Source organism: Conger conger, chromosome 10 (assembly GCF_963514075.1).
Source record: "Conger conger chromosome 10, fConCon1.1, whole genome shotgun sequence".
Classification (NCBI taxonomy): domain Eukaryota; kingdom Metazoa; phylum Chordata; class Actinopteri; order Anguilliformes; family Congridae; genus Conger; species Conger conger.
Window position 1 is genome coordinate 31,197,362 of NC_083769.1, and position 18,146 is coordinate 31,215,507.

General features: G+C 40.8%; 2 protein-coding genes across 5 annotated transcripts in view; one reads left to right on the plus strand and one right to left on the minus strand.

Moving 5' to 3' along the window:
- The window catches only part of nkain4 (sodium/potassium transporting ATPase interacting 4), a 40,299-nt gene extending 30,424 nt beyond the window's left edge, over positions 1 to 9,875 (plus strand). The window contains exons 5-7 of one of the 2 annotated variants that reach the window (XM_061257940.1): positions 1,153 to 1,213; positions 5,766 to 5,850; positions 7,367 to 9,875. In XM_061257940.1, coding sequence (XP_061113924.1) covers positions 1,153 to 1,213; positions 5,766 to 5,850; positions 7,367 to 7,376 — 156 coding nt within the window. In that variant the 3' untranslated portion in view covers positions 7,377 to 9,875. The remainder of the gene's footprint in view (positions 1 to 1,152; positions 1,214 to 5,765; positions 5,851 to 7,366) is intronic. The other variant, XM_061257941.1, reaches the window with a different exon arrangement.
- Positions 9,876 to 10,065: 190 nt separating this feature from the next.
- On the minus strand, positions 10,066 to 17,825 carry birc7 (baculoviral IAP repeat containing 7). 3 transcript variants are annotated; one of them, XM_061258780.1, is made up of 8 exons: positions 17,007 to 17,825; positions 14,911 to 15,010; positions 13,436 to 13,517; positions 13,291 to 13,336; positions 11,877 to 12,086; positions 11,503 to 11,568; positions 10,677 to 10,895; positions 10,066 to 10,363 (listed from the first exon to the last, which is right to left on the minus strand). In XM_061258780.1, exons 1-7 carry the CDS (start codon positions 17,551 to 17,553, stop codon positions 10,696 to 10,698), a joined length of 1,251 nt encoding a protein of 416 aa, XP_061114764.1. In that variant the 5' UTR covers positions 17,554 to 17,825; the 3' UTR covers positions 10,066 to 10,363; positions 10,677 to 10,695. The 3 variants fall into 3 exon arrangements, with proteins under 3 accessions (XP_061114764.1, XP_061114766.1, XP_061114765.1); XM_061258782.1 differs by lacking the exon at positions 11,877 to 12,086; XM_061258781.1 differs by lacking the exons at positions 11,877 to 12,086; positions 13,291 to 13,336.
- Between the last annotated feature and the right edge of the window lie 321 nt (positions 17,826 to 18,146).

The following is an 18,146-nucleotide window of genomic DNA, read 5'->3' on the forward strand; positions in this document are numbered from 1 at the left end:
GAGATAACAGATACACGTGTGACACAGGAGCAATCGGGTGATTTATCCCAAACCATGGGCAGTTTGTTTCTGCCTATCCTCTGGCCCATCTTCAGTGACTGGGTTACTGGCCAAGATACAAACCACAGCTAACTGCAAGAGCGTTGACTTTTTTTAGCTTATGAGAGGCCTTCATCATATAATGTTGTGTTACTGGTTTCTGATGCCTCTGGAGAAGGAGCAGAAGGGCTTGGTTGGCGATTGGCGCTGCCTTCAGGAGTTCTCTGGCTGACGGTTCTGTGTTTCTGTGCACAGGAAGCTGTCCACTGTGTCATTTTCTATTAGAAGATTAATTAGCCCAGTAGGCTACTGCTGCCAACACAGATATCGACTTTAGTTAAGCTTCTCTATGGGGGAAAAAGTAGTAAAAAGTTTAAGAGTAATTGAAACTGTTGAAAGAGATTTTAATAATGTACCACTAATGCCGCTAACGGCTAGGGATTTATTTATTTATTTATTTATTTACATTGGAGTGAAAGCAATTTAATAGACAATGATATCATACAAATACACACTAAGCTAGCAGGTTCTAACTTTTCTTTATTTGATGGGGTAATAAACTGTCACAGATTATGAAATGTTTCACCTACTACCTCAGCCATTATTATTTTATGTTCAAAGGTGAAATGTTTACCTGACTGCAGGGTATGTCACAGTAGTGCCAACTGTTGACCTCAACGGTTTTGTACTTTCATTCTATATACATGTTTAAAATGAAATAAATGTATGTTTAGTTTGGATTGCCATGGAAATCAATGTGCTGAGAAATTAATATTAGCAAGCAAAAAATTTGATTTTTACATTACATTACATTACATTACAGGCATTTAGCAGAAGCTCTAAGCCAGAGCGACGTACAATGAAGTGGAAAATAAATTTTCATGCAGATTTAATTTAGCATGTTTTTTAACTTTGGGGACTGACTCGTTAACTCATTAGTGAAGAGTGGATTCTGATCAGTGGAGGCCTCTGTTTTACAGCAGTGTGTTTAATCTGCTATGAAGGACACATACTGTAGATGAGGAGGCACAAAATAGACCCCGCCAGCTTTCTCTTTTGCTGCCAGCATACTGTGTGCTTCTGTGTCAGTGTTGTCTTATTGTGTCTCTGCAGCTCCTGGGGTTCGTCTACGCCTGCTATGTTGTCAGTGCCTTCACAGAGGAGGAAGACAGCTGTGAGTATGAGCACCATAAAATGAGAGAGGACAAGGCTCTGGACAACTTGCTGACCTCCCTCCTTCTCCTGCTCCTCCACTAGCCCCCTCCCATGCCCCCACCCCCAGTGCCACCCCAGCTGGAGGTTTTCTTCCTGGAACCCAAATAGCTCCTACACCCCCCACACACACTCTTTCCACCCAGTCTCTCCCTCACTCCCACCACCTCTCTGTTTCCTTTCTCTCTTTCCAGTCCCTCCCTACTTTCCTGCTCCTTGACAAATTCTTGATCCTCCTTTGCTTTCTACCTTCCATATTATACCCAAGAGAGTTCTTCATAAGCACTTCTTTAAAAATTCACAAAGCTAATTACATTCCCTGAAGACCCACAGTGCATATTAATTGGAAGCCAGCAAACACCAAATTTACCATTAGTTTTGCGAGAACTGCAGTACAATTCCTGTTGTAGAAGCACCTATGAATTATTGTGCTCACATTATAGCAAATGTCTGTGTGTATCACTGGGAAAAAAAGCTAAATCTGTGACTGGTTTGCCTCAGCTCCTGATAGACTCGCCCCCTCTACAAAGATCAAGTGTCAGTCCAGAGTTCACCCATCTGAATAATTGCTGGTGAAAAGGCATCAATATTTCACAGGTTTCCATTGCAGGCCTCACCTCATGTCTTAAACAATTTACGTCTGGAATTTCAGTTTCTGTACATTTACATGTCCGGAGCTGCAGCTTCTTTTTTTCATGTGCAACTAGCAATAGTTTCCTAGCATTTTCTTTAGTGGTGTTTATTTAAAAAAAGAAAATGTTTCTTCCACATTGTGGGCTTAGACAGAGAAATCTTGGTACAAATACCTGGCTTAGATCAGTAAAGAACAGCCGTGGACTTGCATTGACCTAATGCTGGGAGGTCAGAGGTCACCTACAGGCTTGGCCTACTGGGGGAGAGGCAGTGTGGGAAAAGGACATTTTAAGTAGTGTGGTAAAATGAGTCCTCCGTGGCTCCTCCCAAAAGGACTGTAGGTCTGCTCCTGCCTTTCTGCTCCTAATTTAGTTCTGATTTAACTTCTAGTCATGGTGTAGGAGATGCTGTTTTCACTTTACTCCCTCTTGCTTACATTTGTCTTAAAGCCAGCTAACTTACAATAAAACTGTAATCCCATTTAATTTAGGATCAAAGTGCCCCGGTACAAGGACCGGTGAATAATGCATAATGCCATATTTGGGTGGTAGTATGGATTATGTACATGTTCCTAGATAAATTTAGGTCAAAATTGAAGAACCTCAAATTATAATTATTATTATCTTGACCTCTTTCTAGACTCTAGATCAGGGGTGTCCAATCTTATCCAGAAAGGGCCGGTGTGTGTGCAGGTTGTTGTTTTAACACAGGACTAAGACAGCTGATTCTACTCATCAAGGTCTTGATTAAAGACCACGATTAGTTCATTAGTATAATCAGGTGTGTTACTGCTGGGTTAAAACAAAAACCTGCACCCACGCCGGCCCTTTTAGGATAAGATTGGACACCTCTGCTCTAGATCTAGATGTTTTCAGTTTTCATTTACCTTGGCGACTGTTTTCTAAACACTAACTTCAGTCTATTTTTAGATTCTGTCCCTGGGTTTCTCAACCGATCCCCAGGGAATTTAGCAACTGCCTGTGGTCTCTAAATCTGATCAGGGCTCATCTCCCTGATGTGAAAAGAGGTCATATAATCCAGACAGTCCATGTCAGATTGAAACCTATTTAGTTTGGCAGTGTGTGTGTTAAACTGCCATAACATTTTCAAGCTGGTAATGATAATGGGTCAGGTTAACAATGCCTGCAATTCTGAATGCCATTGAAAAGTGAAAAAGTGAAAGGGGAAATTGAAATAGGGCTGTTGAAGAATTGGCACTCTTTTCACGAGGTCACATACCAAGGATTCAGTGGTTGTGAATGTTTAAACCCCCCTCTGGCATGGGGTGTACCATTGTGTAATCAATCACTCCTAAGTAATCTCGGGAGGGCTGCACCATTCTGGCTGGGGTACAAACGCCAAGAAACAATTGACTTTTCCTTGCTGTTGCTTCCTTCTGTTTTGTTTTTCCATTGCCTTTAATTGGCATCAATCTGTTGAGTGGACCAGCTGCCATAACTAAGACTCTGTTAGTCTTTATGATAATATATACATGCACAGATTTGATTAGAAAGGCTAGGAGCAATAGGTTAGAGGTTGTTATTAATTATTCAATCATTTTTGCAAACTACTCATTAAATCTCTCCATTTGGATCAATTCCATCATTTTTTTTATTCAACCAGATATATCTCAAATCACACTGATCAATTGTAATCTGGCTCTTGCCAAACCCACAAGCTTAATTTTCACAAGAAGGAGTTAAAATGTGAGACTGCATTTCAAATTTAAGCTTGCAGGAGAAATACCTACATTGTTGGGGTAGTGTCTCCAGTAATGTATGCGACCTGATTTTTAAACATTCTGTGAATCTGAAGGCCTTACTCTCAGCTCTCCCTGTCTGGAGATAATAAAGCTCAGGTCTCTGACTGACCACTCATTCTCCCTGCCTCATTAAGCATAATGGCACCTGCCACATTTCTTTATGCGGCTCAGGCAGAAGGTTGGGAGGGAGTTACCTGGAACAAATGAAAGATTGATCAGGGCTGAATTCCCCTTCAGCAGACGGCAGTATCTTTAGTTGAAAAGGAGAGCAGGCTTATGTTCGTCTGGCTGGGAAGAGGTGGCTCGGTGTGCCTTGAAGAAAGAGCCAAGCTGAGGTGTGCAAAAACAGTCCGTTTTATCCGTTTGGGCTTCACTGCTGTATATCTGCATATCTGCATGCACATATGCAGATATTCAGCCTGGGTGGGGATTTGGGAGGAGTGAGTAAGACTCTAAATCTAGGTTGTGTTCTCAGTGTGGGAGGGGCTGCGTTCTGGTGCTGAGTCACATGCTTTATACCTCATTGTAACGGAATAGGACCCACAGAGACTTTCATATGATCCCATCACACTGAGGAGTGCTGAAGCGGAGAGCAAGGGATACAGAGAGGGGAGATCGAAGGAAAGAGAGGGAAGAGAGAGGAGGGGGTTTGTGTTATTAAATAATCTGACACAGTAAGCATGCTGAAACCAGGGGTTCTCTATCCAAAAGGACAAAAAAACAAAGAGGGTAAACAGACACTCAGGCATCTACACACGTCCAGAGAAATGAGATTTCAGTTTTGTTCGGTTTGAAACGACAGCTGGGGGCCTGTGAATCCATTTTCCTTAATGAGACGGAACTTTCCTGTGGGAGGCCTCATCAGCCCTGTGAGCCATGTACAATCCACTGATCCATCGATACAAGATCCACTCCCCTGGTGTAGTGATGGGGAATGATGGGATAAATTCCTCCATCAGTTCCACCATCCTGACCTGAAGATGAATACGCTTTTATACACCAACACACACACACATATACACACATACAGACACGACATTAGGAAGGTGGCTTTACAGCTATGTGCTGACACTTCAGACAATTTAATTTAGCATTGCTACTAGACCAAAATGGGAGTATACAAAAAAAGATGATACTAATTCTAGTGCTATTATTATTGTTGTTATTCAAAGGCAAGTCTCTCCCACTCTATTTCTCTGTTCTTTCTCATCTTTTGTTCTCTATCATCTCACACTCTCTTTCTTTGATTTGAGATGCATATTGTATAATGACTGTTCAACACAAGGGTATGTACAGAAGTACGACTGAATTTGGAGGTTTCATCGTTAGCTGAAATCTGTGGTGCTACTTGGTAGTGAGACGCCTGGATTAAGGATGCTTTCTGGCTGGCGGTTTGATGCAGGATGGCTCAGAACTGAGTAGAGGCCATTTGATTTTCAGAAGAAGAGGTTAAATTATTCACTTCTCACACAGTGATCCATAACCTTTTGTCCTTTCCCCAAGCATATCCCCTCCTCAAGACTGTACATTAGGGTGGATCAATTGAAAGCAATGTCCATGATTGTTATCTTTTAAGCACATTGCTTTGCACGTACTATATCTGGGGAAGATTGAGCTCTGCTTGGCCATAATGACCACATCACTGAAATGGAGAAATACTGATCTTTGTTCCTTTTTCAATCATTTCTTGACTGGAGTGTTCATGGAAAAAATGTTTTTCCAAGTGACTTGGTTGTGCTCTGTATTCATGTGGCTGCTGTACAAGTGCAGAGGAAATGAGGAATTATACAATTAACAGCAAGCCCTGATATCACTGCAGTTTACATACAATGGGTCGGGCTCTGGATGGGAATGAGGGCTGTGACCTGCTGGAGGTGTCACCCCCTGTTGGTCCTCACTGATTATCAGTCTGCAGGGTGGATGAACATTGGGTCGCACATGCTCAAAAGCCCATCTCTTCATAAAAACACACTGTACCACTTTCATTTTCTTTTGTCCTTTTCCATATTTGCTGTCTGTTATGTTGGTGCATATTCAGTGTTTATTTTTGTATATTATTTTATCCTGTCCTGTTATGATTTATTTTTAGTTTTCATTTGCTCCTTTTTTTGGCTTTCAGTTGATTTTATTGGTGGATTTGATCCATTCCCCCTCTACCATGTCAATGAGAAACCATCTCACCTCCTCTTAAAGCCCATGTACCTGTAAGTATATGATGCAATCTCTTATTCTGACTACTGCAGTCTTTCATCCACCCACATAAAAGTGTGTGTGTGTGTGTGTGTGTGTGTGTGTGTGTGTGTGTGTGTGAGTGTGTGTGTTTGTTTTCTCAGTTTTGAAATAATTGAGGAGTAGTTTCTTGAGGCATTCACATTGACAGTTGCACTGAAATGGCCGTAGCTTTGCCTTTTTCTAGCTCTAGTAGCATTTGCTTACCGATTGAAAGTTACTTTGGCTAAAAACATCTGAAAAATGCTTTGAATGAGTCTGTACAGAAGAGTAATGAAAGAAGTGTGGGCTGCTTGTATCTAGTTATCACTGTATTCAAGTCAAAGACAGGCATTTCAGGCAGTGAAGGTGTGTCCTAAATTGGTGGATGATAACAATGACCAACTCAAGCTTGAGTTTTCCCTTTTTATAATTTTGAATTCATACATGGAAAGAAGATGCTGTACACTACACACACAAGGACCACAACGAGATTGAAGCTGCTTACGATTTTTTAACACCTTTGGGATAAACCACAGAAAGTGTTGCACTTACAAGAGAATATGCAGCATCTCACATGAATGAAATCACTTTGAGCAGGCAGGATTCTCGGAAGGGGAAATGCCCTGTGGTATTTCACGCGTTTGCATCACAAAGGGCTCTTTGAAATCCAAGTAAAGCTCTTGCTTGCCTTATCAGATTTAATCAAATTCAACCATTTGCTGTTCATGGAAAACCCAGGACACAGTTGTATGTTTAGGAGATTAAAAAAACATTTTTTTCAACAAACACGTTTTTTCCATAAGGTAACATCCTACTTTTTTTTCACTGCAGAAAAAGAGAATCGGATTTGGCCCATTCCTGCCAGAACACATTTGTATGTGTATGTCCGATGCTATGAAGCATCCAGAGGCAGTATGAATGAGTGGGAGGATGAATGCACTTTAAACTAAAGTCTGAAGAGCTATCAATATGTCTGTTTGGCCCGGAGACGTTTCCACTCTCCCCAGTTATTCTTTGTAGCTGTCATATTTAGATGTCATATTTCACTTCATATTTTCTGCAACACTCATAACTCTTTAAATTAAGATACCGAAAGGCCTGAGGGACATGCCAGGGCTTTTAGGTAAAAGAGCATGAATCATGATCACTCTCCCTTACAGTATATTCTGAGCATTTGGAAATGTGCAATATATTATGTTGGAAATTGCAACTGTGAGCAATAGCACTTAATTTATTTTGTGAATTGAGGAGAATGTACTTGCCTTGAAGAATGTTTTTCTTGACAGTTTAATAATCTCTTTCAAAGAAGACTTGGTGTTTTGTCAGGATGGTGAAGGCGATGGGATGGATTTGAATAAATCAGAGGCAAATGCCGTGGAATGAATGTTTCATGGGCTTTGATGGGACTGTGCGCACATTTGTGTGCGAGTATGCTGATGCATATGTGTGCTTTGTGTGAGTCAGCAGGTATCTGTGCCCCTTGCTCACGCTTTCTCTTGCATATTTCAGGTCTACGTAAATAGAGCTTCGGGGTGTGTGAAGGTCATTTCTGAAGATGGAGAGGGAGGTCTGACATGGAGAACTGGAACAGAAGAGAGATGCTGCATCACATCAGTGTGGAAGTCCAGGGGACTATGCAAGAGCATTCCTCTGCTTCACATTTATTTTCAGTCATTTTCAGTGTTGTCGGTAAACTTCTTTAAAAAATACAACACTTCCGAGTTGTTTACAATTCTCTGGGGATAATGGTTTAGTTTTGGAGGGGGAAATCTACAGCGGAACTTGAGAGCAATTTGATGCACAGTTTTAAATGAACTATTATTTGTATAACGAATGGGAGCAGTCAATAAGGATTCAATGCCTGTGGCACTGTTTTCTCATTGCTGTCTCTGTCATTGTTTTGTCAGAAGTACAGAAGTGCATAGTGAACACTCGCCCAGCTGAAAAGTCCTGAAGAGTTCCTAGCCTCATTTTTGTTTGTCGTCCGTTATTGTTTTATTAATAGCTATTGATTGACTGTGTGGTTTGCGTCAGACCCAGGACTGATGGATACACTGGCCTTGCAGAAAGAGGAAGGAAATGAACATGCATTTGAAAACAAAGCTGTGAAACCCCAAGGAAAGGAACAATTAAAACTTAAAAATGTTTTCCGCTGGGTTCAAAAAACAACATAACGTCTTGTTGTGAATGGCACTAAACTAAAGAGAAAGACATGTCAAAGCTGAGACATTTATGTTTTGACTTCAATATACAGTAGCAACTTTTGTTCTTTTGTAAGAAAGAAAACTTCCATTTGTGAAATGTCACAAGCTATTTTTAGACAGTGTTTTAATAAAGTGGGTGCTTTGGAGCTGCCGGGAGTGGAATTGAGGAATGCCCATTATCTCCATACACTCATTCCCCATGGGTAAAATAAGAGACACAGCTGGAGAAGATACTACATGGGGAGTGAGGTATTGATATAGTGGACTAATAAAAGCTGCCTCAATCTCCAGCAGCTACTTACTGTATTTGTTTGAATGTGGCAGAAGGGAAGGGGGGTTACTGTGGTTAAGTAAGTCATAAATATTTGCAGAGGGTGTTGAATAGCATTGTTAATTTACAGCCCAGTGCAGTATCAGCACTAATACTCAGGTCACCCACCCACCACATGGTTGCGACTATATTGAACTGTATGCTTTTTTTCTCAGTGGGTAACAGAGAATAGCAGAATGTACATGGATCACAAAGGAATCATACAAGGAGCAGCCCGTGATTAACTGAGCTTAATATATTGGCAATAACTGGAGGCAAACTAGCTGAAGACCATCTATAATGTTGGAATTGCATTCAAAGAAAAAGCAGTTCTTCACTTATTGCTAGTGTGTGCAGAGCTACTCAGAGGTCAGAATAACTGAGTAGCCCCCCTCTCATATCATGGTCATGTTGTTGGTGATATGAGGAGGTGATTCCCTCACTCTGTTCCTATGGCTTCATTGTTGTCATGAATCTATGCTGCCCCCTAATGTTGAATGTGTGTATTAATTGTCTGGCAACTAAATTAATTTCTATCAAAATGCAAGCATTTTTTTTTTACATTTGACAAGATTCATCATTAAAATGTGAATGATAAAAACAAAAAGCTTTTTAAAAAAACTGTGTGAAAAACGGTAACAGGGACCACTAGTGCCAGTGTTTTCTCTTGCTCTACACATTCTCTTGAACTGGTTGTTCTGCATGTGCGTTCTTCTGTAGTTGTTGTATTGCATTACATCACAGCTTGTTAGATGTAAAGTAAATGTCATCACTACCCTGTGCAGAAAATATGTATTTGAGGTTTCAATTAGTCTTACTCCAGTCTTGAATTCAATTTACTTTTTCTTAAGAGATGTACATGATTTGTTAAATTCAAGAAATAAATGTTGAAAACATTTGTCACAAGATAAGTGATCTTGAATTAAAAAAAAATTAAAAACAGCCTTTTCAATGGCTTCTGAAAATGGTTTGAATTAAACATTTGATTCTAATTTATTTAAGCATGATTGCATGCTCAGAATCAGGTCAAGGATAAGGACCATTCTGCCCAGTGCTGAGGAGGTAGAGGCCCTCTGTTCAGCTCACATGCAGGCACCATTAATAGTTTAAATAATGTACAGTACATAACAGCTTGCATTTAGAATTCACGAGGGCTAACCAAAACGGAGTATCCTGGCAAGGTTTTCTTTTGATGCACTTGTATTGGTTTGTGTATAGGGTGTCGTTTTGCAGTGGTCACCCAGTGAACAAGTCATGTTGCCATTGCTCTTCCTTACCGTGAATAGTCTACCGTATCATTTTTTTTTATATTATAATTTCATTTTACCTGATGTATCATGTTCATTAGATTATTTAATGTCATTTTTATCAAATGCTTTTTGTATTACATAACTGTTACATACAAGTCATGCATCCCATAATGATTGTGATCCTGTTAACATTTGTGGTTTGTACTCAAAAGTGTACATAGAAGTTTGTTAATAAATTGTGTACTTTTAATGAACCAATCCTGTTTATTCATTTTTGGTGTGTAAAGCATATATGAACAGATTATAGCCCTATTTTTTTCATTTTAGCTATTTTATAGTAACATGTAAATCAGAATGCGAAAATGCTTAGCAGTACATTTATATAAATAAATAAACCATATGCAAATAGATTGTATTTCAGCAAAGATGGTGATATGTGTTGAATCTGTCATAATATTGACACTAATCATTGTCTATAGCATAATAATCGTCTCCATTTTATTTTGCAAGGACAAATCAGCAGCTGAAAGTGAGCGCATTCCTGTCCGTACTCATTGCCCACAGTGAACCTCTGCTCCTTTGTCTTGGCTCAGCACAACAGCCCACAGGGTTGGGCCGTCCCAGCTCACAGAACATTCTCACAATGTCCTCGCCACATCGGGGGATGTTTTTTCAGCAGGGTATTTATTTTCTTCTTCAGTGGGAATCATCTAGCACGGCATGGCGTGGTAATTCTGTGACCCTGTGAAAGAACAAAAAACTTTCACCACTGCGCAAAGGGTGATTTGATTGCTACTGTATTTATATTTGTTATCTATTAAGTCATACGTCATAGATATTGGAGCTAATATATGGTTGTTCGTCAGCGACTTTCAAATATGAGAAGAAAATCAAAAACATTATTTTCAAAGTAGTTTTTTTAAACATTTTCTGTTGATGACAATTTGGCATTTACTGAAATAGGGATCACTTATTTGCATGTGTCAGTGCAGTGAGACTGAAAGGGGTATGAATATAGGCAGTAACTCCATGAGGAACGGCAGGGGAGGTGATACCGTGGGCACTGTGCGGAGCTTAAGACATGAAGGCTCGGACGCTCCCGCGGATGACCGCGCGGCAGATGGGGCAGTGACGCAGGCTGGCTGCGCAGTCAGTGCACACGACCAGGTGACCGCAGGGGATGAACACCATGGATACCAGCTTGTCCATGCAGACCTTACAGGTGCGCTCCTCCTGCAGCTGCCTGAGCTGCTCCTCTGGGCTCTGGTCCCCCACTACTCACACACACACACACAAACACACACACACACACAGCAAGAGAGAGAGCACTTACACATACACATTTAAGATTCAGTGCAATAACAATGTTTTTACAAATGTCTAATAATCTAATTTCCTTCTAAAGTAATCTCTAAATTCAGAACAGCTGGACATCGGGCACGGCAAGCTTTATTTGCTTCTGAGACACAGTTTTGTGGCCGTTGTTATTTTATCCACAACATTGCGGAAATTTGAAGCCTGTTGCCATATCGTGCTGAACACGCAGCTCACCTCTTGAAACACTTTGTCACAATGTTTATGCAATCAGTGCAATCACATTGGTACGACGTAAGGGCTATCTATCGGCTGGATCCATAAACACTGATTCCCTTTAGATGGGACTCCCATCCATCACTGAAAGCAACTCTCCCAAACAGCATAGACAGAAGGTATCAGTGAACCCAGAGAAGTAGCTCATGAAACATTACATTGTGAGAGTTCATGATGATGGCATTACAGGATATTACATAACATTACAGCCTATTGCCCTGAAAAACTAAAAAGCTCTCCTGTGAAAATGTGGGATATTGAGGCGCAGGATACACCCTGAGAAAGTCTCACCTTTCTCTTTGACATGAGTGAGAGTCCTCTCCACTCCTGCAGTCGTGCCCACCCTCTCTTCGGGCTCTAGGGAATGACCACAAACAAGGACATCACACAAATGAGGAAAGGACATAGTGAGTGGGTTGGGACCTGCTGATAGCATTTTTACTCCTGGATCTATTTATGAACGATTATTTCTCAAAGACCATTTTGTATAGACATAATGATGAAGGACAAACAGCTGTTGAACCAGAAGATCCCTTGTAACTCCATATCTGTGTAACACATTGAATGGGAGGGAGGGCAGTGAAACATGAAAATACTGACATGAGGAAGGTAGCCCGTCCTGCCCTGCTTTCCCCAGCACACTGCTGGGTGGGGCACTACTGTACCTCTGGTCTGCTCTGACCCCTGCCTGTCCTCCTCCTCAGCTTGCAGCACATCAGCTACCAGGTCGGACACAGATGTGTAGTGGCTGCCAGTGAGCAGGTATTTGGTCTGCACTAAGCTCTCCACCAATCCAGCATCAAAGCCCATCTGCAGCACTGTCTGGACAACAGGGGACAGCAGAGCAGATGAGGAGCCCTGGCGCCTGCCCTGGTCTATGGGGAAGAGAAGGCACAACGCCTGGGTGTTGTTGGTCCAAATGTACACTGTCCCACACAGCAATGTGCTGGGGAGCCATTTCAACAGATAAAATGGTCCTGAAGGATATTGTCCAGTCAGAAATGCTCAAATGAAAAAGAGGTATTTTTATGAATAATGTCAAAATTCGCAACACATAATTTTTGCCAGACAATGCAATCTTAGGTCCACTCTGAGAGTTTCCATCATGAAGGTTACATATGTTAATACCATATGTTTTGACATATGTGATTAACTTTTCTTATACAGATATGTACCTTTTTCCATGAACAAAAACAAATGTAGGACTGTACAAATGGAGACGTTACATAGTTGAAATGCCTGTCTAATGACTGAGTGTGGAAATTTTACACTGAATAATGTTTTTCTATTCTGTTGATATAGAGGTTTTTTATATGTGTGATGGTTTGAAGAGGGAGAAATGACATTTTGTTTCCCCTCAGATTCACAGAGAAAACTAGAGTTCAGATAGTTATAAATGCCAGTTTTAGGAAACCTGACAAATGAAGCCAAAACTGCACAGGAGGAAGGAGCCCATGAGTGTAAGTTCACAGAGCAACACACATGCAGCATTTACGGTACACTAATTAAATGGGTTTTCAGTTGTTTGCCACAATACAAACTCAGGAATTCTAAGATTTCTTTTTTTCCATATACATAAAATGCTGTGATGTGCACTTTGTCTGCTTCCTGCTGTGCCTGTATGTGACTATTCTTAATATGTCCCCCACTGTCTGCAGCTAAGGGCATTCTAACTACCTTTTGTAGAAAATCCATATTCATTACATTTTTGAAGCCGATCCTGGTTTTAAACTATTTTAAATAAATTAATGTTAAAGAAGCAAAGCCTGGAGAGCAAAGCACACATTCCAATGTGTGCTCCAAGAAATTAATGGGAGAGAGGGGAATCTATTTTCAATTTCATCTTAATTGAGATCTCATTGATGAAAGGTCCAATTTCAAGTCATGGCTTCATAATGTGTCTGTTTCTAATCTGATCCTGAAAAAAACTAATTTTTTTCTTCATTCAGCTTTCATGCAATAGAAGCACTTTAATTCTAGGTTTATTACACTCAGATGGAATGTTCAATTCTTTGCTATAGTGCATACCCAACTTCATTCCTTTCACAAGAGCACTAATAGATTCTTTACCGGACTCACCATGTGCTGAGCTGATGTCTCTGGCCATAGAACTCTGTCCACTACTCTAGAAAAGTAAAAATGATGGGTTTCTTTTGAGAAAAGAAATATGCATACATTTTCATACACATACACCTATGATGCTGCTGAATGTCATTTCACTTACCCCAGTTTCGCCAATGCTGAAATAGGACTCTTGGATGTTGCTGACATATTGCTGTCCTCTTGTTTGAAGCAAAAACTCACATCTATGGGAAAGATAACAGGAGTGCTCTCACTTTGGAATAAAAACCCATCACTGAACTTTACTGAACAAATTATGAATATTGAAATTGCCATTTTTGCCCATCAATCTACTCTCAATAACCCATAATGACAAAGTGAAAACATGTTTTTAGAAATATTTGACATTTCTCATTTATATAAGTATTCAGACCCTGAATTCAGTACTTTGTAGAAGCCCCTTTTGCAGCAATTACAGCTTCAAGTCTACCATAAAAGCTACCATAAAAGCCTGATTGATGGAGATGGTCGTCCTTCGGGCAGGTTCTTCGATCTCTGCAGAGGACGTCCGAAGCTCTGTTAGAGTGGCCGTTGGGTTTCTTGGTCACCTCCCTGATCAAGGCCTTTCTTGCCCAGTCATTCAGTCAGACAGCCAAGGGAAGAGTCCTGGAGGGTCCAAACTTATTCCATTCCACAATTATTGAGGCCACTGTGCTCCTGGGAGCACTCAAAGCTTTATAAAAGGTCTTATACCCTTACCCTCATCTATGCCTCACCACAATTTTATCACAGAGGTCTACAGAGAGTTCCTTGGACCTCATGGCTTGGTTTTTGTCCTGACATGCAGTATGAATTGTGTGACCTTATATACACAGGTGTGTCTTTCTAAATGTCAAATCAATTAAATGTGCCACAGTCAGACTCCAATCAAGTCCACAGGACAGCCTGTAGCGTAGTGGTTAAGGTAAATGACTGGGAGATGCAGGGTCGGTGGTTCTAATCCCGGTGTAGCCACAATAAGATCTGCACAGCCGTTGGGCCCTTGAGCAAGGCCCTTAACCCTGCATTGCTCCAGGGGAGGATTATCTCCTGCTTAGTCTAATCAACTGTATGTTGCTCTGGATAAGAGCTTCTGCCAAATGCCAATAATGTAATGTAATGTAAGTTCTACACACATCTCAAGGATAATTAAAGCAAACAGGATGCACATGACCACAATTTGGAGTGGCAAAGCGAAGGGTCTGAATACTTTTCACTTTTAATAAATTAGCAAAGATTTCTAAAAACATGTTTTTACTTTGTCATCATGGGTTCAAAAATGGAGATTTTATAAATTTAAATTTACAATGCAATACATTGTGAAAAAACTGCAGGGGTCTGAATACTTTCTGAAGCCACTGTAGTATGCAAGTCAATAAAATGAATATCAAAGGTATTAATATCACTTTACCCCATTTGTCACATAAAATTCCTTGTTTGCACTTTAACAAATAAGACACTTTCTGGAGGATATTTCTCTGATTGGTGTTGTAAATCTGAGATCATATTTATGATTTGGCATATAAAGGGCATCTAAAGTGTTCTCTAATTGATTTCATGCAAATCTTCATGCTATCTGCATAATATGTTGCATGTTACCGTGGAAACCATTTGGCATGTTCCTGCCATGGATCATCCCCTGGCTCCCAGTTCCTCAGGCCTCCATCACAGTAGAAGCATTTCACATTGTCACCATGTCCTGAGAAGGAAACCATCAATTACCCATTAGCATGTTGCCGCACTACTCTCTCTCACACACACACACACACACTGTATAGAGGCTATATGGGCTGCAGAATTATTGAGACCCTTGACTGGCAATGCACAAAAAATAACATCCATTTTGGTTTCACTAAGTAGAAATTACGGCACTTTTTATACATGTACAGGTATAAAAGTATCCTGTCTTGATTCTAGGCTTTTTATTGCCTTTGGAGTCTGCTATTGGCATTTTTCAACAAGACAGTCAGAGACATGGGTCAAAGAAAACGCTTACCAAAATAAACTTTGGAACATCATAAGGAGGAAAGTGAGCACTGGTATATGTTTGGGATCATTGTCTTGCTGTGGGATGCAGTACCATCCAATGAATTTGGCGGCATTTGGTTGAACTTGGGCAGATGAGATGTTTCTGTACACTTCAGAATTCATTCAGCAGTTACATTATCAATGAATGAAGACAAGTGAGCCAGCACCTGTGCCTGCCATAAATGCCAATATGGCTGCCACAGGCAACAATAACACTCCCTCCACCATGTTTCACGGGCCTTTTGGCCTTCGCACTTTGTCATCACTCTGATACAAGTCAATCATGGTCTCATCTGTCCACAAGGCCCCTTTCCAGAAGTCTGCAGGCTCTTTTTGTTACTTTTTAGCAAACTTCAATCTGGTGTTTTGCATCTTGCAGTGTAATCTCTGTAGTTCTGTTAGTGAAGTCTTCTGTGGACAGCGATCACTGACACACCCTTGCCTCCTGAAGAATGTTTCTGATGATCGGTCAAATGTTTGGGGATTTTTTTTCATTATGGTGTGAATTATTTGGTCATTAATGGTAGAGGTCTTCCTTGGTGTTCCTTTTGCAATTACTGAGCTCACCAGTCCACTCCTTCTCAATGATGTTCCAAACAGTTTGTTATTTAGTAAGCCTATTGTTTGGCCTACATCTCTGACTGTTATTCTTATTTCTCAGTCCCATAATTAATGGCTTTCTTGACTTTAATTGGCACAACTCTGGTCCTCATGTTGACAAATGCCAATAACAGGCTCCGAAGGCAATCAAAAACCGAGAATCAAGACAAGAAAGCTGTATTATACTTGCACTAAGGAAGCAGCTGAGCGCAGCTGATTAATCGGAAACACCTGTGAAGCCATTTGTCCCAAATATTATGGTGCTCTGACATGTGGGGACTATGTATAAAAAGCGCAGAAATGTCTGCATGGTGAAACCACAATATTTAATAAAACCAACTCTTTAATAAAAGCTGAAAACGCACTTTGACCACATGTGAATTGGTTGATTGCAAGTCTGAAATGGTGGAGTACAGAGCCAAATCAAGAAACAATATGTATTTGGCCCATACGTTATGGAACATATTGTACTGGTGTATATAAAATATGTTTTACTTCTGGTTGATGGGCCAGTGCCATACCTACCAAGCCTCTATCCAACTGTCACAAACATGCTCTTTTGAGTTCAATTAGATAACAGATACATCTAGAACAATGATTGAGCCACAATAGCCTACCAAGCAAATTAGGTTCGGTATTTTTAACATATATGTCCATCTCAAATGTATGGTGCTCTGTGAAGAATTATGGGGTCATTCTGTCCCTAAAGATAAAAAAAAGCAACAGTAGCAGCAAACCTGGTTCTCTCCAGTGTTTTCTACCGATAATTCCATGACTCTGCAGCTCTATTGTAAAGGGTACTGGCACAAAGACAGAACGCTATTAGCATCTGCTCTTGAATATACCATTGCTGTCTTTTTTTAACCTAGTTCTGTTTCTGGAATTATATGACATCGCCGACAATTGCCCTAACTTAAAACAACGTCCGTGGAGCACAGCTATAACCAGCACAAACTACAGGTTTTTATGAACTGGACTAAGTGACATAGGGATTTTATTTATGTTAAGCAGTACTTTATTTTGTTACCAGCTGATAACTAACAGTTTACGTAGAAGAGTGTGCGTACCAGTATAGAAGAAGCCTGCCCTTGCCAGAACCTCTGGTTGGACTAAGGCACCGGTCGGCCAGTTGTGAAATGTAGTCAATCGTGACTCTTCGGCTTCCATCTCCGGATATACCGCCTGTCCAACGACCACCTGGTCATCCACTGTCATCCTCTGAAGCTGACTCAAGAGCTGTCCATCAACGGCATCGGAGGATCCAGGCGCTGGAATTTGTTGAATGTTTCCAACGTTTCTTCCCAAGACGAAGCTACACGTTGGGAAGTGTCTTTTGTGCTCCCCCAACGGACTGTCGCCATGGACCCAGTATCTCAATATCCCACCGCAACAGAAACATCGCACCTTATCGCCTGTTCCAAGAAAGTAAAATCCAGCTTTGGCCAGGTCGACAGCGGTCACTGGCGCGTCGCTAGGCCAGTCTTGAAAAGTCCTAAATCTCTCCTCCTCGCTCCTCATCCTGGGTTCCACCAGAATAAACATCAGTACGCTCCTGTCATCCGACATGATGGGGTCCGTGGTGTTTTCGTTTCCCTCCGATCGTGTTCCAGTCATCCGCTGTGCGTTCCATTATGGACTGTGCGCCTGTGGCACGGGCTCACCGCTTGTCATAGCCTACTATATTCGCCTGTTGCAGTCGTGACAGCGGCAATACATCAAATAGCATTCCAGAAAACTCAACCGTCAGAATCAAGTCCCGTGTGGTCAAGCCTTGAATGGCGTAAGCACAATAAAGATTTTCAATGGCATAAATGGCACTGATGAGAAAGAGTGTATGCTTAGTTATAGAAGGAGGGGATTTGAAAGTTTGCTGATAAACGTCGCTATAGATTTTGGAAGTATACGAAGGACGTTATCATAAGGCAAGAATGGTTTACTTTACAAAGATTATCTAGATTGAACTACCACAATGAACAGGATTGAGTAAATCCCCACACTATAGGTGAAAAAGAGCAATGTGAACTTATGCACTGTGCATGTAGCTATTGCAATAACCACTTACATCATCGCCGTTATTCTTTATATATATATATATATATATATATATATATATATATATATATATATATATATATATATAGTTCTGTCCAAAATACGGACAGTGATATTCATGACACCATCTCTATGACAACACTCAATATTCACTC

Coding starts and splice junctions, on each gene's coding strand:
- birc7 (XM_061258780.1), bottom strand. CDS start 17,553: ATGACTGGAACACGATCGGAGGGAAACGAAAACACCACGGACCCCATC. Junction 13,518..14,910: donor CATGCCAAATGGTTTCCACG/GTAACATGCAAC, acceptor TCTTTCCCATAG/ATGTGAGTTTTTGCTTCAAA. Junction 12,087..13,290: donor AGACATCAGCTCAGCACATG/GTGAGTCCGGTA, acceptor TCTTCCCCATAG/ACCAGGGCAGGCGCCAGGGC.